General features: G+C 41.7%; 1 protein-coding gene across 6 annotated transcripts in view; it reads right to left on the bottom strand.

The window, feature by feature from the left end:
• Positions 1-20,688, bottom strand: part of PPP1R9A (protein phosphatase 1 regulatory subunit 9A) — a 135,770-nt gene extending 115,082 nt beyond the window's left edge. For 5 of the 6 annotated variants that reach the window (XM_071735255.1, XM_071735257.1, XM_071735259.1 and 2 more), the window contains exons 1-2: positions 20,154-20,284; positions 17,159-18,840 (exon numbers count right to left, since the gene is read on the bottom strand). In XM_071735255.1, the coding sequence (XP_071591356.1) occupies positions 17,159-18,619 (1,461 nt within the window). In that variant the 5' untranslated portion in view covers positions 18,620-18,840; positions 20,154-20,284. Of the gene's footprint in view, positions 1-17,158; positions 18,841-20,153; positions 20,285-20,537 lie in introns of those variants that run through there. The other variant, XM_071735256.1, reaches the window with a different exon arrangement.
• Between the last annotated feature and the right edge of the window lie 2,965 nt (positions 20,689-23,653).

Below are 23,653 nucleotides of genomic sequence, written 5' to 3'. Positions count from 1 at the left end.
CTTCTCAATGGGATGGAATAATTTGTTAACATCTCTGCACCAAGCCTCCCAGCACCTTCAGTCATAGGTTAGCACTGGAAGTGTCACTGTACTTGCTGTATAAACATGCTTTAAAACACCACAGAAGGCACTGCCTGTCTGTAAAAGACAGAACAACCTACAGCTTGCCTCTACAGAGTAATAGAAAAATGAACCAGCCACCCTCTACACCTGCAGAAGAAAAAGTCTTTGATTCTACAAATGTTGCCTTTGGAAAGAAAGTTTACCATGAGTTCATGCCTGCATCCTCTGGTTTATGCAGAAGAACACACATTTATTTAGCTGCATGCAGGATCCTAGGTACTCAATTCAATCATGAAATCAAATTTGTCTTCAACTGGAAGCTTTCTAAACTACATCCTTAAATGATCATAAATAAATTCCTCCGTTGCAAAGAAAATTAGTCTTTTATTGAGTACCAACCAGCTACAACTAGCCCACTTTTGGTACCAATCCATATTGTTTAATTTTAATTCAGGTATACCTGATTTATACTGCTGTCTGCAGCAATATATACACATAGTCCCCATGATAATGTTTTCACCTGAAAATCTTTTTTTTTTTTCCTGAGCACAGCTTGGTATCATTATACATAGGAAAGAAGTACAGAGTCTGGGAATTGTTATTTGTTTCCAACTTCTATTGGACAAGAATATAAATATATCCAGGAGAGATAACATTTCCAAAGAAATATCAAGTCACAATGGACTGCAGCAGAGAAGAAAATAAGCACTATCATAAAAACATTAGGATTCAAAGCACAGGCTGAAGCAGTTTTACTTTACTTCCTCTATATTAATTTCAGTTTCAGTTCTGCTGAATATTCCACTGACAACAAACCCACTCTCCCCGGCCAGAGTTATGTGTGAGTTACAATTCTATCCAGAGCACTGCCCACCCATTTTTAATTTCTGAAACCTGATTTTACTGTTAGTAAAGAGCTATGACAATGCAGGAGGTGTGTTTCAGACATGTTGGGAGACCATGCAGAAGTTCTCTCAGATCAAACTGGGGAAGGGCAGAGCAGCAGTGCAGGTAGGAGGCAACACAGCTGCAACTCCTGGCTCTTTGCTCAGATTCCACCTCATTTACGTGTACATCAGTGAGCATACATCATAAACAGCAAACTTTTTCCTTCTAAACTGTAGTATCATGACACATCATCAGATTCATCAGAAGATTCTGAAGAAGAAATTATCTAAATTTTTAATTTTTAATTTCCATTAAAATTTTAAGGTCTCAGCTTTACTCCTCTCTCTTTCAGTCATCGCAGTTGAGTTAACTGAGCATGATTTCACTCTCCTCTGTTTCTCTCCCTACTATTTTATCTGTTAGGCTTATTTATATTCATTATGCAGACAAAGAGACATTCTAGCCACAGTGTGAATACCTCAATAAGGCATTCAAAACCAGGGCAGCTTCAAAACATGAGTAAGAAAGCCTATCTTGGTTATCCTGGTTTTTAAATTATTCTAGCTGCTTTATTCATTGATGGTTTGTTTATCTTTCTTTCTCTCTTGGGATTTTGCTCCACCTTCAAATTCCTTTAGAGCAGTGAAGTGTAGTATCTTTGTCACCTCCCAGCAGTATTTTCAAATAGCATAATAGGAGGGGAAAAAAATAAAAAACAGGTTTCAACTGATACTGTGACTGAAGAAAAAAGAACGGAAAGGCATCCAGAAGAGGAGTCTGATTTGAGAAACAAATACTATTTATTAACTGGGGACTACAGTCCAGTTAAGCATCTATGGTCTTATCAGCTCATCAAAGGAAAACACAACATTTATGTACTGACTATTAAAAACCTAGAGTTGAACACTTCAAGCCCCCCCAAAATCCAAAGGGAAATTAAGTTGTCTGAGGGGTGATGCTCCACAAAATAAGCACAAACATCGATCAAGACCCTGCCTGGAGTCAAGAATCCATTTATTGAGTACTGCAGTCTCTCTGACTTCTTTCAGCTTTCAGTCCTAGCAAGAGCTGCAAACAGATGCCTCCCTTTACTCAGGGCGCAAAACCTACAACTGCCTCCTGAAGGCAGGAGGCTGCCACATTTGATCAAAAAAGCAGGAAAGATCTAACTCTGTGAACGCCTGCCCAGGAGAGGAAGAGATGACAGTGGTGCACTTCACATAAAAGGCCAAGTAGCTATAGCCCTCATTTTCCATGTAGGAGTTAAAATTCCATTCCCTTTAAGTCAAAGAATCTCTTTTTAGATCTAATAGCTCCTTACCTATTCCATTTTAACAAGTCCTTTGGAATGTCTGAAATACCAAATCTGCCCTCAGTGCTGAAGGGAAACAGTCTAAATATTAAGCTACACAGCTGGTTTTGCCCTTCCGTTCTTTTTAATGCCAGGGCCTGCAAATACTTCCTGTATAGATGGTGCTTTTTATTCTGTGCTATGTTCAACAGAAAGAGTGTAAAAGCACACAAAGCTACAGCATATTGTTTAGATAGATGCTCTCCTAGAAAATTATGGAGGGAGGTCAGAATCCCCTTCCTAGGCACATGTTCCAAAGACAGTCCTTCTCCAAGCTCTTTCATTAACTGCATGGACAAGCCAAAGTTTTTCTACAAAATTTGAAATTATGAAAATATAAAATTTGAATTTATAAAATTTGTATTTCAAGATCAGTAAGTAAGAAACCCTACTAAGTGGTAGCAAAGGTTTTCTGAGCACCTCCTTGATCAGCTTACAGACTTGTGACATGATCACATAATGGAGACCTTCTGACTAGGAATCCAACTCCAGAACTCTTTCAGTTGAGGGCACAACACTCTCTTTGATGAAGCTGATGCCATTTGTTATAGGCGAACACCCACAAATACAAGAATTTTTTAGTTATACATTAAAAGTACTTAAAGTTAACTGTAAGCCATTTGTTTTCGTATTAAAATAGCTTTGCATTTCTTTGAAAACTACCAGATATTGAAACTTTCCAGAGAAGCATCAGCATTCATGGTTTCTTTATGAGATCCACCTGAATTAGACATTTTCTGACACAATTCTGGTATTGGGATGAAGGGACCATCCCATGAGTATTCAGTATCATTACTCAGCAGACTACACATTCAGCACATGGTTCTAGCATCCTTGAAGAAGAGACTGCAATCCCAAGGGTGGTTGCTTTAGGGAAAGAGTCAGAAGAAAGAGTCAAGCCCAGTATTCTCTGCATTTCTCAGATTTTTTTTTCCATCACAGATAGTTTGCTGTTGCTTCCTTTATTTGGTTCACTCTCTTCTAGCTGATTAGCTACTGAATCAGGATGTAGACAAAGCTACACTTTTTTCCCTTAACCATGATGTGAAATTAAGAAGTGTGTTTGTAGTGCCTATCAGTAAAGTGAGACTAAGATAGGTAAAATATTGGCAAGTCACCAATGCGGACATATCCACAATGCTGTGATAACACACACACACACACAAAAAAAAAAAAAGCTCAAAACATTCTATCAAGTTTTCTGCATTCCAAACTTTCCCATTCACACATGCTTCTTTTGAGAATGCTTGCTCAGACCTGTGAGAAAAGCAAGAGCTCCCTGTCCATTTTGCAGCTCTTCTGATGCCCACTGTTAGGCACTGCCAAGTGCAGCAAAAGAGCAGAAAAATAAGTATCTGTGTGCTTCTTCAGCTCATTGGGATCACTGTATCTGTCCAGATGCCCTGTTATCAGTACATGCTGACCCCTGATTTTATATTGCCCATGTGCTAACCAAGTGTTGCAGAAGATGACACCGTGACTCAGTGGTGGTATAATGATGGTTTCCAGAACTGTCATCTGCCAAGCTTGTACAGTACAGTTTGTAAAATATAGCATTATAAGAGTATAATTTGGTTTGACACCCCATAATATGCTGACAGGAATTCCTGCATGCAAGCTCGGTGAACTGAATCAGAGCAGGTGGTTTAACTCCTCAAATTCTGCTATCAGTACTACTAAGCTGGTTTACTGATTAAGTTCACAAAGGTAGCATTGACAAAAGAGCTGCACAATGCCAGGGAGTCCCCAAAATATCTTATTTCTAATGGTAACACTGGGATCTGGACCAATTATACAGATAGGGATTTTAGCAGAAGGTGTTTATCCAAAGTAAGATATTGTAAATGTAATTTATTCTACAACTGCATTTTTTTCTCTTTAGGAACTTAATCAAATCTGATGTCTGAAAGGGGGGTAAGGGACAGTACTCCTTTTCTTCTTCTGCTGGTGTTATTTTCAGATAGTGACACAAAAGATAAAATTTTGACCTTCATTTTCAAAGTAATCCAAGCCAGTCATTAAAAGACAACTATTATTCAGCAAGTCACCAAGTGATATTGCATCTTAGAATTCCAGTGCTAATAAAAGACAAAGCATTCGATCTAGTATTTCATTATTATAGTACCACTCTTGTTAAAGAGAGAACAAAAAAAACCTTGTACCACAGAGAAGTCACGCCATGCTTAAACTTAACAGAAATTTTTGCTACACCCTCCTAGCAGGTTTACCTTGCACTGCAAAAATGCCTGCAGCCAAAGTAAGCCCCACTCACCTGGGAGCATTATGGTCATCATACAAGTTAAAGTTTTTGAGACAAAAAATTCTCTTTCAAAGTCTTTTGATAAATTACCACTACAATATTTTATTTGTCAAGTATCTGCATACACAAATTAATTTGTTCTTTTAGTTTTTCATTTTCTAGATGTACAAGAATATCTTCTAAAAAGGGATGGCAGCAGATCCACCTGTAAGTTGGCCAGGGGAAGCAGATACTCCACACAACATAACCCAAAGATGTTTCCTCTCCTGTCAGGTGTCAGCCACAGTTTTATGGGAAACTGTGATGGAACATATGGCACATATAGATTTTTTTGTCTCACACAATAAAGAAGCAAGCTATCAAAAGTAAAGAGTGAGATCAGAGAAAGATCTGTGGAGGGAACTAGAACAACCAGAGAACCAACAGCATTTGCAAAGCCTCTGTGGATATGAAACTATACCTTTCACACATTATACCCTTATTACAAATACTAAAACACAACAATCAGCAGGTAATTCCATAGGAAAAGAAACTCAGATGAAAAAAGGCACCTCACTCTTCAGTCTTTCAAGTTATTAATATGATCTGTGTAAAACAATGACAAAATTTCATAAGATTACCACTAAAAAAGAAGTTTCTTTTTTTTCTGCTCTATTTTTAATGTAATGCAAAGTATCAAGAATGTAGCCCTAGAAAACAAGAAAAATGAGAGTAAAAAAAATTATGTCAGATACCTTCAACAAAATAACTGCAGTCTGACAAGTGTCAAGAATCAATAGATGGAAGAAAAGACAACAAGGCAATCAGAAACTACATTAAAAAAAACAAAACAAAAAACAACACGAGGCAGGCAACAACGTTCAGATCAGATAACATCACACAGTCTGTTCAGGCAAAATGGTAAAGAACGGGTCAAATTGCCTGTTTCAGATAATGCTGTAGTGTGGGAGTATGGATGCAGTGTTAAGTTTTTAGCTCTTAAATAGAGGCCAGAAAGCTGCCCTACAGCTTCTTTGAGTTCCAAATGCAAGTGTCATGGTACCGTGTACCAGCTGGAGCTGCTTATGAAAGCTGGGACAAGCCCCAGCCAGGGCAGGGTGCTGGGTGCTGGGTGCTCCAGCACTGGGGTAGGAGACCCCCTCTGCTCCACCAGCACCCCAGCCAAGCCCCCATGGTGCCCACTGCTGTGCTGCTGGAGGCTAAACTCAGCTTTCTGAGGTTCAGAAATGTGCAATTCTTAATGGCATGGATAGATCACAGAGGTTCTCCAGGTCTCACAGAAATGCGACCTTCCGGACTAGAAAAATAAACAGCTTGCTTTAACTGACCCACTTTTAAGCCAAAAGGGAAAAGAAAAATTTATTTTATATCACTCACTATCTTTCAGTTTTTATTCCTTTATTCAAAGTGCTACTCAAAGAACTTCCCACTAATCTCTCTCACGCTTTATAAATCACTGTTGGTCAGCTTCAGCTATACACATTTGCCTCTCTTCTGGGAGTTCTTGAACTTTACAAAATCAGCAAAATGTCTATTTATCATACGGATTTAATAGATAAAACAGACAATGCTAGCAGCTTGGTACATTTTACAAAGCGAGTTAATTTGAATTGAAGGTGGACTGCATAGCATGACATTAGTTAGCAGTGTGACTGCAGCCTTTGAGTATTCAGCCTCAACCAAGGGCTCAGCTCACATTCCCATTCACACCAGGGCTTTCCCAGCTGTGGCAGAACAGCAGCCATACAGACTGCTGCTGCTACATACAAAATGTTAGTGGGCTTTGCCTCTCCTGCAAATGAATACTGGTCCTCCACAGTTTTATTCTTGATTTCTCCTCTTAAATATAAATATTTAACTAGTAACATTGGTTTAAACCTTTTTTTTTTTTCTTTTTCATTGTCAAATATTGCTTATAGGGTTAGGTCAATCTGCTTATGTTATAATACAAAGTATGTCCAAAAAACACCCTTTTAATCCTTTTTTTTAGATAGCTACTTCAATTGACAGTTGTGGGTCTATGTTCTCATTATCAGGAAACATTAAAAGGCTACTATTAATCCTTAAACTAAACTTAACCATCTATAAGGATATGTAAAAATCCAAGCTTGTTAGTGTATTTATATATATTTACACAAAGTTAACGATTACAAACAGGAAGAACCTACTGGAGTTGCTGCACCACCTTCTGAGTGCAAAACCATGCACTCTTATAATTTGATAAATAAGAGGTGACTTTGTATATTTTACAAATCATAAATTTACCTTGGATGTAATTTAGCTGCTTTCTTTGCCGAAGGTCATGATCAGAAAAATACTCTTTTTTCCCATTCAAATGAGAAGAAAACAACAGGATGGTTGAAGTTGGAAGAAGCCTACAGACATCATCTGGTACAACCCTTCTACTCAAGCAAGGAGTCCTAGAACTGATTGCCCAGGACCACGTCTGGACAGCTTTTGAATATCTCCCAGTATGGAATCTCTAAAACCTCTTTGAGCAACCTGTGCCAGTACTCAGTCAGCCTCACAAGGAAAAAGTATTTCCTGATGCTCAGAGGGAACCTCCTGTGTTCCAGCTGGTGTCCACTGTCTCTGGTCCTATCGCTGGACACCCTTAGAAAAAACCTGGCACCCTCTTTCCATCCTCCCTTCAGATTATCATATGCATTAATAAAATCACCCTTGAGCTTCATCTTCTCTAAGCTAAACAGTTCCCTCAGCCTCTGCTCATAGGAGAGATGCTTCAGACCTTTCATCATCTTCACCAGCCTTCACTGGACTCTTTCAAGTCTCTTGAAATGGGGAGCCCAGAACAGGACTCAGAACTCCCAGCTGTGGCCTCACCAGTGCTGAGCAGCAGGAAATGAACAACTCCCCCAACCACCCTGGCAAAATTCCCCCTACCTGTTCAACTCGGTGCTCTCCAGGACTCCAGATCCTCTTGTGCAAAGCTGCTTTTCAACTGGCTGGTCCCCAGCACCTATTGGTGCATGAGGCTTTTCTTCTCAAGGTGAAGGACTCTGCACTTTTCGCTGTTGAACTTCGTGAGGTTCCTGCCTGTCCTCTGTTCAGCCATGTTTCAATCCACCTCTTGGACATACTTTGTATTATAGCATAAGCAGATTGACCTAACCTTATCAACAGTATTTGACAATGCACACCCAACCCCTACTTCATCAGCTACTCTGAGGAAGTTAAAATTCCTACTGTAGTGAATGTAGACAAGATCCATTGCTCTCCCCTCATGTACCAAGCCAATTATTTCACTGAAGAAGGCTCTGAGGTTGGTCAAGCATGACTTCCCCTTTTTAATGGTCAGCATCTACCGGTAATTAATGTGTCAGGCACTTGTAGTCGACCACAGTGTCTTACCAGTTATTCTTCACCCACAGCTGTGAAGATTGAAATTGCTTTAGTGGCCGTACACAGAGAAGAGGAGGCAGGGAGAGGGTTAGGGCAGGAAAGAAAAAAATCCTCTGTTTAATGGTATTTCCCTACTCCCATCTCAAATATCAATATGAAAAAAATGTGCAAAACTAACACCAAGGGGTCAGTTGTTAGCCAACCTACCAGATTAATATATAGCAGCTAAAACTGAGCAACTACTTCAGAGAAAAAGGCTGGACATACTGTTTTGGTAGCCTCCCACTCCCAAACACCGTAATGAAACATTCTCATCTGTATTAGTGCATTTGGCCACACTTTTAAATTATCAGCTTTTTCAGAAGTCCTCTAACTCTTTAGAGTCATGAGTTCCCTCCAGTTTGCCCTTGTGAAAATATACAGTATTAAATTATTATCTGTATTCTTCTTAAGCAATCTATGCACAATAAAAATCTAGACATTAATGAACAGGTATCTTTGGGCTCCTAAGAAAGCAGAGCTAACAGGGTAAATATTTAAACATACCAGAACCTACAGAATCTAAATATGTCAGAGTCCACTGTAAAGATGACTGCAAGCTTATAAAAATGTAAAGGTGATTGATTACAAGCTGGATAAAACCTTGTGGGTATTTTTATCATAAAGGCCATGGCCTAGATGAGTTAGACATGGAGTCTGATAGCATGACTTTTAAAAGCCTCTATAGCTTATAGACTTTAAACAAATAATGTGAACAATAAATTTGAAATACAGGTATTTTATCAAATAAAAGGCCCTAAGTCTACATGCAGCATTGCCAGAATATTAAAAGATATCCTTTCAATGCGAACCAGCCTCGTATGCCCTTGAGATTATGCACTGAATACTAAGGCAGATGGAAACTGCAGAGAGGAACATAAAAAGTTACATATGTGCATAGACTGAGAAGTGGAGTTTTATGTGTAAAAACGCAAGGGAAATGGGTCTCATTCTGCATTCATACCTTCCAGTGACTTTATCATGGGGAAGTATCCGAGTGACCCGTCAGGTCTCTTCAATCAACTCCAGTGAGTAAAATTAGTCTGCTCTCACTAGAATACTTCCTATATAAATAAGACACCACAGAATAAAAGCTACCACTTTAACGTTTAACTACAGGAATGTCAGGTATTTATTTAATAGATTATTTATCGCCTGCAAGTTCAACAGCACTGAAGGGAATTCCAACCCTTAACAGAATTAATAGTGTCAGACAATAGTGTGTTAGTCTATTAGGAACACCAGGAAATACAGCCTGCTATTGCAATTCTTCAGTCTTAGTTGCAAAATGCTCAGTTTCACCTTAAAAGCAGATCACTGCCCCTTAGTCTTCAGATCCTTTTCTTTATTAATAACAGAGATGCACTCATGATCTTTTGCAGCACTGAGGAAGGTAATTTTCTTATGCCCTGCTTTATGATAGAATCAAACAAGAAAAAGATAAGAGCAGCAAGTTGTTGCACTTCACTTGCCTGAAGTAGAATTCACCAGACACATAGATGAAGTCTCCTTAGCCAGTTGTGACACTCACAATTCCCTACAGCTACCAAAATATTTTGCTTCATGCATCTAGAATGCCATTTCTCTTCCTCACAGCTGCATTGCACCATGGGGCACTGCTGTCATTCTGTGTGTGAGCCACAGAGTGGCTTTCTCCTTACCTATCATCCCCTACAAATAAGTCCCTAGCTTGCCACGAGACTTCTCAAATCAGAAATCCATCCCCACTACTAATACAGTCATCTGCATTTTACTGTAATCCTATGTAGTGATAAGGCTTTTCCACTTCCCTTCAAAAGCAAGTGTCATTAGTGTGCTCCAACTTTCTGAGACAGAAGTACTGAAATTTTTAATAAGGTCTTCAAGCTTATCAAAAGCAGAAACTAATTTAGTCTGACATATGCTACCTCTCATAAATCCATTTACATGTATTCCACTTTTCCATCTGCCTCCCTGCCTTTGATTCTTTTTAGGGTTTTTTCTATTGCTTTGCTATAGGGAAAAAAATATTAGTAATTTTCAAGCTGCCAAAACCACCTCTTCTCTACTCTTCCTAAAAAAAAAAAAAAAATTAAAAATGCTACCACATTTTCTCTAAACACCCTCTCTATTTTGACAGTGTCCAGTTTGTTTTTGAAATGTTTCCTTACAAGACTTCCTAAATACAGCTTTCTTCACCCAGCCCTCTACAAACTTGAGCACTAAGAACTTCTAGGTTTCATCTTGTTTTTACTCTAAGAGTTTCCGCCTATATAAATTTATTTCACTCTTAATTGCAATTTCATGTTCAACATGACCAACTGCACCAAAAATTAAGTTGAAATATTAATATAAACTGGGGATGATAGCTGACTGTGACCTCATGCTCACTGCATAACTCCCAACTTCCTTTCTTATTTCATTTTTAACAGATAAATATCTTTGTACTACTTAGATTATTGTCCTTTACAAGGTCAAACTCAGCTTGACTTCTGGCAACGTCTTATTCATACTTAAGACTTCTGACCTTTACCACAGCCTTCATTTTTTTGAACAACCACACTTGCCGCTCCTTGTGAGTTCTTGGCAAGCTTCTGATACTCTCTTTAGCTGGCTTTTCTTCTGTTTAGGCCTGCAATTATTCTGCCTGTATATTCTGCTTTTTTCTTGGGATGCAAATCCAACACATCTTTTCTAATTCCGAATCAAATTGGTTCCAGAAACCCCAACATCAGTTCCCTCAGCTCTTTCAATTAATTTGAAACTATTTCCCTTCAGTTTCTCCGCCTGCATTTTTGAAATCCAAAACCTTTAATTGGAAACCCCTTTCAATCTAAACCACATAAACCTCTGATGGAAATTACTCAATCCAAACTCAGATTCTACAAACAGCTCTTCTAGAATGTCCTCAATGCTTATAAAACACAGTTTAAAGCAAGATAATTTCTTTTTAGCTCAATAACTGCATGTGAAGATTGCATCTAGTCCCTGTAATTAGTAGTGAAATTATGACCTATCCAAGAGTCTCCACATCATACTGTGGCAGGAAAAGAAGTTTATTCCATTTACTGTATTCCAGTAATTCCATGTACTCTTAATACAAGAAAGCATCTGAAATTATTTTGTATAAAAGACTCAAATGAAAGTATATAATTCCAACTATAATACACTTCACATGTGAGATAACCAAGTTGAACACACTTGCCTTTAATAATCAAATTGGCATCTTGTTCTGGAATGTTTTATCCCTTCACTGTTGTTCTTTATCTCAGAGCATCCAGTCTTTGAATCCTAAATATTTCTTTCTTGTTCCTTTCCCTTATAAATATATATAAAAGTTCCTATCTTTTATAACAAGATCTTTCTTAACAAATTTAACTGAAATAAAAGACTCGGTCCCAGAAATTCTCTATGTGTCACCACACCAAAGAACTTGGTTTTACATCATGAACTTCTAGAAATAATAAGTTAGCATCACAGCCCTTACAGTACAACACATTTTATTACTACCTAAGCCTGCAGAATTTCCCATGCTTCACAATACCTGAAACAGGTTTCAAGCTGCCCAAGCAATAGCTCAGCATGTCAAACTACTTTGCAAGTCAAGATTAATGGAATTAATTACCAAATTGCTGCCCATTTTACAGAATTCAAATGCCAGCATAAAGGTTCAGTGCTTTATTCAATATTACAGGAGACAGAGCCTCAGCCTACTTAATACCTAGTTTCATACTTTAGCTTAAATTACCACACACTCCCAAGGTCATCAACAAAGCATGAACCCAGAAGCTAGAGAACCAAATTCAAGGAGGAAAAATATCATTTCAGGGCTTGTGGAAGTAAGCTACATATTGCTCTTCAATTGCAAGATTTCTTAATAAACCCATCTGAAAGTGGATTAATTACTTAGATTTTGTAATCATTTTAAATCTAACACAGCCTCAAGATCTTTCTGGGAGCTGTGTATTCCACACCTGCATTCAACAAGTGTCTGGGGACACTTAAGTAGTGTCTTAAGTAGTGTCACTTTAAGTGAAGGGACTACTTCACTCAAAGAATCAGACTCACTGATGTTGGGAGATCTGGAGGTCCCCTAAATCCAACATCATATTCACTTAATTAAAACATGAATATAAGCAGTGGCAAGTTTGGATCCAGGGACTGTACAGGGCTTGTGGATGGGTAAACTTCACTTACGACTTCTACGATCCAAAGTAGTTCCTCAACATTTTAACAAAATATAAATACAAATGACATTGAATCAAGCAAAGAAATAGTTTCTTTTCCAACACTAAAACTTGAAAATGTTTCCAGCACAGTTTTGATGCTTGCTTATCAGAAAAAAAAATATTTTAGAGACTGAAAATTTCCAAACTAGCATCAGATTCCTTCAAGTACTTTCTTCACCACTATTTACATTCCCAGGTACATCTTTGGGAGAGAAATTAGGAATAACTAAAAGACTTGCTAGAGCTGATTTTTAATAAAAAAAAAATCACCAGACAGTTCATAAGAAATTTCAAAATAACTCTTAAATACAAGTATCATTTGTATTTTAGCCTAAACTACAGTCACAGCACTTCTTGTAAATCCTTGTCTAAGGCTTACACTTTTGAGAGGGAGGGAGAAAGAAACAAAAATTCCAATTCCTGAAGATCGTTTGAACAAAACTCAATCTAGAAAACAGAAACAGTGTAGGGTAAAAGATTCAGTCATGCTGCAGGAAGAATACAGGAGGCACGGGCAGTAGCAGTGATAATCCCTTCACATGGAAATAGCTGAAGCATAGCAGAGCCATGTGCTCTATCACTTCCATTCCTATTACAGTCTCTCCCACCTACTCCAAAACTTAGAGAGGTTTGCAGAGAGATCCCTCCACCAACACTGCATCCTAAGGAAGCTTTGTGGCACCCTGAGAACAGCAGCAGTGGCAGCAGCAGCAGCTTGGGCTGGGAGCCCTCAGTACCTGCTGTCTGCCATATGGTCTGACCACGTCCTGCACAGCCCCCTCCAGCCCCATAGACAGGCAGGGGCCAAGTCAGTGGAGCAGAAGGTTGCAAAAGGAGGCTCAGCAGGAGATATCAATTGCTGCTAACAACTATAAATGGTTTAATATGTTCCAGAAGTAGGGCACAAACTGAAGATGCAGCCATCAGTTATCAAGACACCAGACACTGGGTTGGGAGAGATGAGAGGGGAACATTAACTCTTCTAATTCTACCCAGAACGGACAAAACACGGCTCAGAAAGGACTATGATTAGGACAAGCAATACATTGCCATTTGCTAGAGTGTGCAAAGCCACCAGCTGATTAATTTTTCACTACAAGCAAATGACTAATTAGTTCACAGTGTCTTAGAAGAGCCATATAACCCCAATCTTCAGAAAACCCTAAAAAATTAAAAAAAAAACCCGACACACTCTAAATAACAGTTTCTGCTTTTGTTGTGTAGAAAAGTATCCCTGGCAAACCCAGGGTATTTATTTTATTCCTTGTATTCCTCATCACCTTTACTTAGTTTTTCACCTCTGACACTTGCCTTGGAGTCTCAGTTCTACCCCTGAGCAGGAACACAATGTCTGAACACAAGAATGGGCTATTGCTGATGGAGGCCTTTTTATCACCATATAAACCCTCACATCACCTGGTATATCCATATGCATATGTCTTGTTTAGCAACATACACACTCCTGTCCAATCCCAGTACCACCACTGCCTCTTGAGCCCTTTCAGAATAATTTTTATCTAGCACTGCAAACCCAACCTAAGCTCCCACAGACACACACAACTGCACACATCAGTGATGCCTAGCTCCAAATACCTAGAAACATTCCAAGCCTGCAATGGCCCTTGGGCAGCCACCTACTGCTAAAGGGACTAATTTTCAACAGAAATGAGATAAGCAAATATATCCCATAATTCAAAATAGAGCAGAGCACCCATGCAGCCTGGGAGCTGCAACAGAGAAATTACAGTCTGTAGCAGCAGAATTTTCTTCATCCATTGACTTGAGCCCTTATAGCAAGTTTCTCAATAGCTGAGTCTTTTTTCTGCTGGGAGATGAGCAGAATTCAACATTTCTCAGTTTGATGAATAAGATTTTATTTATTCCTCCTTCTGTTTTCATTACTTCTCACAGCCCAGTGCATTTCCCCTTAAGGGACAGAAAGGATTCCCCTTGGAGGCAACTGAATCTCTTTGCTCTTCAGTCTCAGCACACTTCTTACTTACTCCTTACACAGGCACCTGGAAAATCCCTTGGAAAGACAGCTCAAAGATGTTTATTTAAACCTGCTAAGATGTTCAAGTAACAACTTTATGGTATTAACTACCCATTTATTTCACAGGTTACACATTCAAATGCAATTTTATTAATTATTTTAGAGCTCACCTGTAAAAGGAGAGTGGAAGGAGGTATGACACTGTGAATTCAGCACTGAGCATCTTGAGTCTGGGTTGGACTTGCTGCACCACTATCTAGCAGACCAGTTCAATACAAATTGCTTCATTTTACTAAAGATAAGTCAGTTTTCAGCAGTTAAAAAAACACTGCTGCTTTGCTTTTTATTTTTTTTCTCAGCTACATTATGCATGAGGTGACATTAGGGAAAGTATTAATAAAAACAGTTATGTCCACTGACACACGAAATTGCCTAGAATAGGAAAATCCTTAAATTCTTAGATTGTCTACCCAGTTCACAAGCATCATCCTCAAGTAAAGGATGGGTAAATGGACCTAATAGGTAAACGTGCATGCTAACACTGGGTGAGGGGACAGAACACAGGTGCTCCCTGGCTGTCTGCACCGCTCACTGCTACAGACCTGCTGGGCAGAAACCACCATCCCAAGCCAGTTGGTGACAATCATACCAGTGTGCTGAATTGGCACCACTGTCAGAGGCAGCCCAGGAGCCCAGAGCCTCAGCAGCCTCCAAGGACCCACCAGGGGACTCTGCAGCTGTCCTTCCCGAGTCCCTGCCCCTGGCAGTGTGGCCGGGCAGTGACCTGATGCTGCTGGCAGCCTGCCCGGGATTACGCTGCTTGACACCACCGAGGAACTTACAGAAATCTGCACACACAAACCGGAGGAAGGCCAGAGAACAGCTTTTAATTTTCCACAACTTTTGCTGTGCTTCTTCCTCCTAGAGCAAGCCTTGCACATGGTCTCACTTCTGTTTCCCCTCGTGACTTAAACAGATCCCACACACTGGAAGCACACGGGACAGAAAGCTGGGGATCTCCCAAACCTCCCAACCCCTCCATCACTGTTTGCTCACCATGCAGCTTTTATTCTGTTTTCTTCCTACCTACAACAAAGATGCTAAAATAATTAATGCAACTATTCTTTTACTTTGGATGAGCTTGTTAAGAGTGCTTTATGCTTAAAACCATGACAAATGTATTCATTTATTATTCACTCAAATGACTTTTCCTGATGGCCTGTTATTATTACTTGATGATATGCAATCTGAAATAAACATAGCATGACAAACCAGAGAGGAAAAGAAAAATATTAAGAGAATACTCTTATAGCACTTGGCACAACAGAATGATTCAGACAGATGACAGCAATATTCTGAAATAAAGATTTCACTGTTGGCTCTTTCAAAACAGAAACAGCAGAAAAATACAATCATCTTAACAATAAAATCAGGAGTCACTTTCTGGATTCTATCTGTTGAAACCATAATGTTAAAACAAAGCTCTGCAGATAATTGGTAGACCTTTCAGAAGAGAAAACATCATTTTGTCTATTAGTACAGCCTGAGGGGGAAGGCTATAGGGGGGACAGCTTCCATAACCCCATATAATAAAAGATTTATCTACTTCATCTAAACAAACAAACAAAAAAGTTACAGAAAAACTTGCTAGTATAATTATGGTAATAATCTAGAGGGAGCACAAACACTGTTAGAATTTTTGTTCCATGACACAAGACTGAATAAAACACCAACAAAACAAAATTTAAAAAATCCATTATCTTAGCTTGGAATGTTTTGTTTCAATGTAAAAAAAAAAAAAAACCAAAAAAAAAGTCTTTTCAAAGCATGAAAAACACAGGGCCATTTCCCTCCCTTTGCTCCCCAACAAACAGGTGTGAAAACCTGGCTGCTTAATTCAGATGAAAATTTTCTAATACAACTATACATCTTAACCTAACCTAAACCACAGGTAGCATAAATGCAAAACTGGTATATCACATAACTTCAAGTCTGATAACGAAACTTCTGTTTGTTGATTTAGTAACTTCCATTGCTAAACTCACACAATCAGAATACAGTCCACTTCAATTAAATATTTTAAAATTTTTAGATTTCAATTACTTTCTGACATATGGCTACTTCAGGTGCCATTTCTGGAAAAATGGCTATGTATTTGAAGTGTCCACTGGAGACCACACACACTAAAAACAATTTGGAAGTAAAACACCTCTATATTTACCCTGCAGCTCAGCAGTGAAAAGCTGGTAAAACAAAACCTGACTTGTTACTTCCTTCTCAACTGAAAGCACTTGAAACAGCATTCTTAGCTGTAATTTCCAGGTACTTAAAAAATTTTTAAAAAGCTCTGCAAGAAAGCCAGCCTTCATTAGATTTTTCAAATCGACTTCTGCCTTTCTGTAGCAGTGGGATATACCAGACATACCTATAATAAAGTTTTAAAGCTTTTAAAAAGTGATAATGCTACTAGAAAAGATGGCACAAATTCAGATGCAGAATATTAGCAGTCCTCTGCTAGTGAGACAGAATTATGTTGTACTTCATGACACAGTATTTAACTACAGGGACTTCAAAGAACAGTTGGTGAGAGCTGAAGAAAAGCCATTTGATCTAAAGAAGCTGTAATTTAAAACACAAATAAAAACAGTACAAAGGCCACCAAATACCCACTTCTACACATAACCGTGTGATTACAGTTCAGTCATATAAGTGAAAATATGCATGTTAAAATTCTCAAACTTCACAAACCCAGCTGTCATTCTTGATTTCTGCTGGGTTTGTCAGCCATCAACTAGACTGGGAAATTGCAATCTTAAGAGCTCAGCTTCCCCACTTCATTTAAGATTACACTTGCTGGCTGACTGTAATAAAGGCTTGTACCAGAAGATCCTCTGCAATCTTTTCAGAGCCAAGATCAGCTGCTAAAATCTACTCTAAATGAAGTAGCATTGGAAAATGAACCAAACTGCAGAAAAGGACACGGGAAACCTTACCTTAATTGGAGCACGGCTAAACTGTATTTTTCTGTTAGGTGGGATTTCATCTTCATCTGGCAATCCATTAATTTCAGAATATTCCATATCTGGTTCATAACAGTTGTTCTCATCACTGTCATCCTGATCATCCTGTTCTGTACCTGTTTCTCCCCAGTCAGAGTTATATCTTGATCGTACCCGATACACACTGTAGTCAGAATGCATGTACACATGGGAACTCTGCAAGCTATTCACATCTTCGTGCACTTCTTTTTCACTTGCCTCATCATAATGGGACTCAGTAGCATCTGAGACAGCATCTGTGGCAAAATCACCACCTGCAGCTGCATTTCTCTTTATTTCTGGTGCTTCAGGTCTATCAAAGATACCCTCTGCAGGTTCTGAGCATTCCTTTTGTTGCAACAAAACTTCTGTTTTTGACTTACTCCTAGCACAGCTGTCCACGGATCTTTCATTGTCAAGCACACTGACCAAATCCTGTTGACTCACTGCAGAGCTCTCAACACAATCAGAACTTGCCTCTGTACTCTTCTTTACCTCTTCAGAGGCCTGTGAACCTGCTGACGTGCCTGTGGATGTCTTCTGCCTCAGTGTGGAAGGTGTGCTATTCTGCTGAGAGCTCTCCACAGACATCACACCTGTACTCTGTTTGGCTTCAGGAGACCATGTGCTGGCATCTTTCAAAGGACTGAAACCCTCAAGGTTTGCCCCCGGGGAGGAGATACTTGGAACAGTAGAAGAGAGGTTTAGCGGATAGTGACCAGTTACAGAGTACTCTTCACTGTTTTCTGATTTTTCTACAACAATTACGTTGTGGGAGTCAGTGTTTTCAAAAACTGCACTGAGCTGACTCACAGTTGGAGAGACAGTCTCTGTCCTTGGGCTAAGACTGTCCAGTGAATCAGTGCTGCCCCTGTGAGATTTAGAGCTGCACCAATCATCCGGAAGCTCATTGGAAAGGACTTTCTCTTTCTTTGGGGAATAGCGATTGGAATGTCCCATTTCACGAGCGTTTCGCTCAAACATCTTCCGAGTTTCAGTAAACTTGGAATAGGAAGGACCATCATGGATAGTATCAAATCTACTGATCCTTTCCGAGACAGATGATTCCAATTTCACAATTGAACCATCTGCTTTTTCTACAAATTCCTTGGGCCTAACTCGCCTTTGGGGTGATGGAGGGCCACCCTTCCCCCTGGTTTTAGGGGTAACTCCAGCACTTTCAGGGGGTTCCATTCCCATCTGCATAAATAAGTTCTTAATCCTATTGACATTTGAGCCATATTTCCTTCCCCTGCTCTGCGAGGCCTCTCCTTCCTCTTTCGTTTTTTGGTCTCCATCTGATTTCGGTTTGTCAAAGGTGCTTTTCAGCGCCTGGAACTCAGTTCTGTAAGCATTCCTGTGAGGAGAGGCACTTCGCAGGGTTGATCTCTCTCCTGAAGACTCCGTTTTCATCATGTTTACTCCAGAAGCGTGAAAACAGCTTACATAGTTTCTGCAGCACCTCTCTCAGTAGTCTGTCACAGCTGAGATTCTGCTTGAGGAGTGTTTTTCCTCAAGGAGCACTGCCCTTCAGCAGGACCATACTCAAAAGAAGATCTGGAGGCAAATATCTAAACACATGCAGTCAATTCTGACAAGGCAGCACAACTGAGGATTCTCAAAACCGCTGATTTAACCTGCAACAGAAAGGAAGGTTTTCTGAATCACGTCAAAGGTACTTGCAGTTCTTTATATCTAAGCCACAATTTCTATTCATTCTTCAGGTGTTCATAAGAAAAAAAAACAAACACCACAACCTAACACTGCACAGACTCATGAAAACGTGACTCCACAAAATTTTTCAAACGGAATGACATATAATTTGAAATCTACAAGATCATTCCATAGTAAAAGAATGGATTATTACATCTTACTGTTCACAAAGTATCGTGTCATGCCACGAGCCTGTATGCAAAGGAAAAGCAACGTGACAAAAAAAGTAATGCTACTTGTGTGTTACTGAGCTTTCCTAAAAAAACCCCTAAAAATTATTCCCCAAATCAAACCTCTAAGTTACTTACATCTAACTATAAAGTAATTCACACAAACATGATGGTTCTGCTTCCCTGAGGAACTGCAAAACATCCCTTGCTCTCTCATAGAAACACCATCCAATACAACACACTTAGAAAGGCAAATTAAACAGCAGCTCGGGGGAATACGAAAAAGAACACCCAAAGTTAGCATCCTTAGTTGACACGGGAAAGGAAGTGAAATCCAGTTAAGAGAAAAGTTGGTTGCCTCTTGTCACTGGCAACGGCTTTAGCACCTGGAAGAGCCTGAAGATGCCTCAGGATGAGCTGCAGAAAGGGAGCCAGAGCCTGGGAATCCGCTCCCACTCCCTGGCCCAGGAGCTCGGAGGGGCGGCCGTGCCGGAGCAGCGGAGCTCCCCGGCCTCGGATGCGCCCCTTCCCTAAAACCCCGCGAAAGGCAGTACGGGGCCCACCGAGAGCCAAGTCCCACTCTCCCTTCCCGTCCATTCCCCCTCCCCAGCCCTCGCTCCGCCAGCCCGCTCCCTGCCGCTCCCGCCGTGGCGGGGACGCCTCATTTCGGGCTCATGCCGAGGCGGGGAACCCTATCGCCGCGGCGGGAGAGCCGCGCCCGTCTCCGCGCACCTCCGAGCTTCGACCGGGGGTGCCGATCGTCACGGGCGATGGAAAAGGCCCAGACGGCAGCGGCTCACGGCGAGACCCGCGGGTCCTGCCGGTCTCGCAGAAGGCAGTAAACTTAACCCGAGAGGCCACCGCCGGAGCCCCTGCGGCGGCTCCTCCCCGGGCGACCGCGCCGGCGAGCTGGAGGCACGGGGCCCAGCGCGGCAGCACCTTGCGGCGGGGCAGAGCCCGGGCAGCCGCCCCCGCGCGGCCGATCCCCGGGAAACAAAAGCCCGGTGACAGGGCTGCTCCCCCGCGGAGCCCGGCGTCTCTCCCGCCCAGCGCGCACGCCGCCTTACCCAGCCGAGAGCCGCGGACGGACTCTCCCGCCTCAGCGCTGCCGCCGCTCCTACTCCAGCCCGCGGCGGCTCGGCGCCTCTCCAGAGAGCGGCCGCTGCCGCCACCCTCCTGACAGGAGCCAGCAACCGCCGCGGCGCCTCAACGCCATTGCAGGCAACAGCGGCGGCGGCTGGGGCACCGACACGGCTCTGCGCGCACACCCGCGGCGGCAGCACGGGGGAGAAGAGCCGCCGCGCCCCGCCGCAGCCGCGCTCCAGCCCGCCGCCTGCTCCTCCGTCACGGCGCGGCCGCCGCGCCCCCGCCGCGGGACGCGCCCCGAGCAGCCGCCACCGCCCGCCACGGGGCCGCCCGCCGCCACAGCCGGCGGGTGACAGGTGCCTCACCTCCTCGGCGAGCCGCAGTGGTTCGCTCCGCCGGGGGGGGCGGGGGAGGCAGCGAGCCGCCCTCCCGCTGCAGTCCGGCCCCAGGCGGTTACCGCCGAGCGGCGGAGGCCGGGCCTGGCGGCGGCCACGCCGCTCCGCGCCCGGGTGGCGGGCTCGCCCGCGCCGCTCTAGCGTGGTGCCAGCACTGAGTCCCGCTGGTTCCCGCTGCCCCAGGTCGCCCCCTTCCTCCTCGAGAAACGCTTCTTTGTAGCCCGGCCCTCGAGGACCGCGCTGGCTCGGCACCCTCCCGCTCCTGAGGTGGGCAGCGTGCCCGCCTCCGCGTGGGAGGGGGTCGGGTCCCGATCCCGCCGGCAGCCCGCAGCCGGGCAAACCCCTCTTCCACCGCTCCGGGAGACCTGTAGGGCGCACTGAGGACGCTACAGATCAAGACCCAGCAGCGTCCTCCCTCTCTCCCTGGGTGTGAAACCATTTAACCCAGGCGACATGAGGGAGCAGCGTGCTGGTAACACACCCGGGCAGACCGCTACACAACTCGTTGAACGTGACTTGTTCCGGCAATTGCTGACAGGAGGGAGGATGAGCGAATTAAGAGTTCAACCGCAGCCAGCATACCTTTATTGTGCGCTAGCTGGGCCGGTTCGCCACAAAAATGTGTTTGGTTTTATGTTGTGACTAAGAAAACTTAATTGCGGAACGTGAAATCCGTAGGTAATTTGTAAAATTGGCAATCGGAGAAACTAAGGGCTGATAATTATATAGGAATTCCTAAGCAAAGTTCATTAAATAGCCAGAAAATGGCCTGAGGCTGTAAACTGCATACAGAATCAAGACTGCAGTGACTGAAAATAAAGACATCAGGTATATATGTTCACAAACTTAATTCATTAGTTTGAATGAAACTGAAGCAGGAGTACTCTATACTATTACAACCAGTCACAGGTTTTGTCAATCTCCACTTAATTTCATTTGCACCAAGGACACGCAGCTCAAAATGTTTGCCTCAATAAAGTTTAGATAACCAGCACATTAACATTGACAGGCAAACAATCAATCCTGTAACACAGACTGAAAAACAGTGTGTAGATAATTATATATATCTATATATACATTTGCAAGAGGTCAGAGCAGTGAGGACGCTGCAACAGGGGGTTGCCACTGCCAGCAATCTGCCCGTCCTGGTGCATTTCATGGCCTCCACTCCGGCCAGTGCTGCCTGAGGACTGGGGCACAGGAGGAGGCGAGGGGGAACCTGGATGCACTGCGGGGTGCTGAGCAGTGCAATGCCAAAGCACGCTAGCACAGCAGGGAGAAAAGGAGATCAGAGGAGGCACGTAATGAGGGAGGATATAGGCAGCACCTGAGCTTCAAAAGCAGTTACAGAAAGCTCCCCTTCTGAGGCTGTTTCCCAAAGAAGAATGAGGGAAACGACTGTTTCAGAGCTGATTGCAATGAGGAGTCCTACAGGTGTTCCCCTGCACAAGGACTAAAAATACTGCAGCTAATCAGGACATTCCTTATTAAAATCTAAACATCAGATAACATTCCAGATCTGAGGCCCAACTTCTCTGGCTGTGCCTTTTTATTGGTATCGTTTTGTAGACATGAAGCTGTAAGAACACTTGGAGAGCTGCTTGACTTTTGAAGACAAAAATACGTTAACAGAACTTCAAGTGTAATTGAAGAAGAATAGGGACATGAAGCAGAAATTCAAGCATTTTATTTCCTTTGTCAGTTCAGGCTAAGCATGCAGAGTGGTTAAAGACCTTAGCACATACCACATATGTATCAGGAAGAGTTTTAAAATTCACATACATAAGCAAAAAAAGGGACACAAGCAAACATTAAACATTGTATGAAACAACTGAAACAATTTTAAATAGACTAATTTGCATCTAATTATGTAATAATAATTAGGAAAATGTTCACTACCATATCTCATTTGGCTCAGCCAGAGCCAAGACTGTTATTATCCTTTTTCTACCACAAGTTTTGCAACTAAAATGGCCACTTCTCACCCATAATATATATATTTTAACCAACGTACCCAAGAAAAAAATTGTATTATTTCATGGCAGAGTAATACAAACTATCTTTATATTACACTTCAGTAGAAAGTAAGGAAATAAGACAACTCACTGACTTTGATAGAAGTACCACACAAGAACATTCAGGTTTTCTTAATTGTGTTGCAAGCAAGCACCATATACTTTCAAGCAGACAATACACAGCTTTGGCTCAGAATCTCCTGCAAAATTAATTTACGCAATTTCATGTTCCTTCAATTCCATCTCAGGAACATCCAAGATGTTGCAGAAACTACTGGCAATTTTAGCTGCTGTGAGAGAGTTTGGGCTTCATTTAGAGGTTCAGCTTTGGTCATTGTCATCTAAGACATTATTAAACACTTTAAAAAAATTCAGTCAACATCCTCATTTATGCAGTGCCTATGTTAAGGGATATTATTGTAGTCTCTAGGATAATAACTTGTATTTTGTTTCAGTTGGTATGTCACTTTTCAAGACAGGCTCTTTGTATATGAGCATGGCCATGCAGCTAACTATAAAAATCATAATTGTGTGTCCTTTTACATTGTCAATATTTCTGTGACAATCCATTTGACTAGAGAGTATTTTTAGGCTCTGCTAAAGCATGACTGACATTTCTGTTAATTCCTGAGCAACATTAAAATGCTGCTCAGCGTACTTTAGGGAAGATAAGAGACCAAGGGCCTCCTATTATGTTGGTCTAAATTCAGAATAAGTTCACTGAAGTTGGGGAATTTCTCTGTTTCCCAGCCAATGGGAATTTCGTATCTGTTCAGCTTAATATTTGCATATGATAGAGCATGATTCTCATTTTACAGTTGCAGCAGAGCAGCAGCTCCATTGAAACTCTTCTGAATTCGTGCATATGATAGGGAGAGAAACCCAAGATGTTTAACCTGACAGCATCACTTTGAATTATAGTCGGTATTTTTTAAAACCAGTTTTGGTACAGTCCTGCATCACTGAAAATAATGGGTTTTCTGCTTATTCTAGGTGCCTGAATTATATATACCTACAAACAGAACTATTTGGATGTCAGTGATGGGTTGTTTGGAGTCACTTCTGTGCTTC

Source organism: Heliangelus exortis, chromosome 2 (genome assembly GCF_036169615.1).
Source record: "Heliangelus exortis chromosome 2, bHelExo1.hap1, whole genome shotgun sequence".
NCBI classification, from domain to species: domain Eukaryota; kingdom Metazoa; phylum Chordata; class Aves; order Apodiformes; family Trochilidae; genus Heliangelus; species Heliangelus exortis.
Note: the sequence above shows the minus strand (reverse complement) of the source record. Positions and strands in the feature narration are given on the sequence as shown.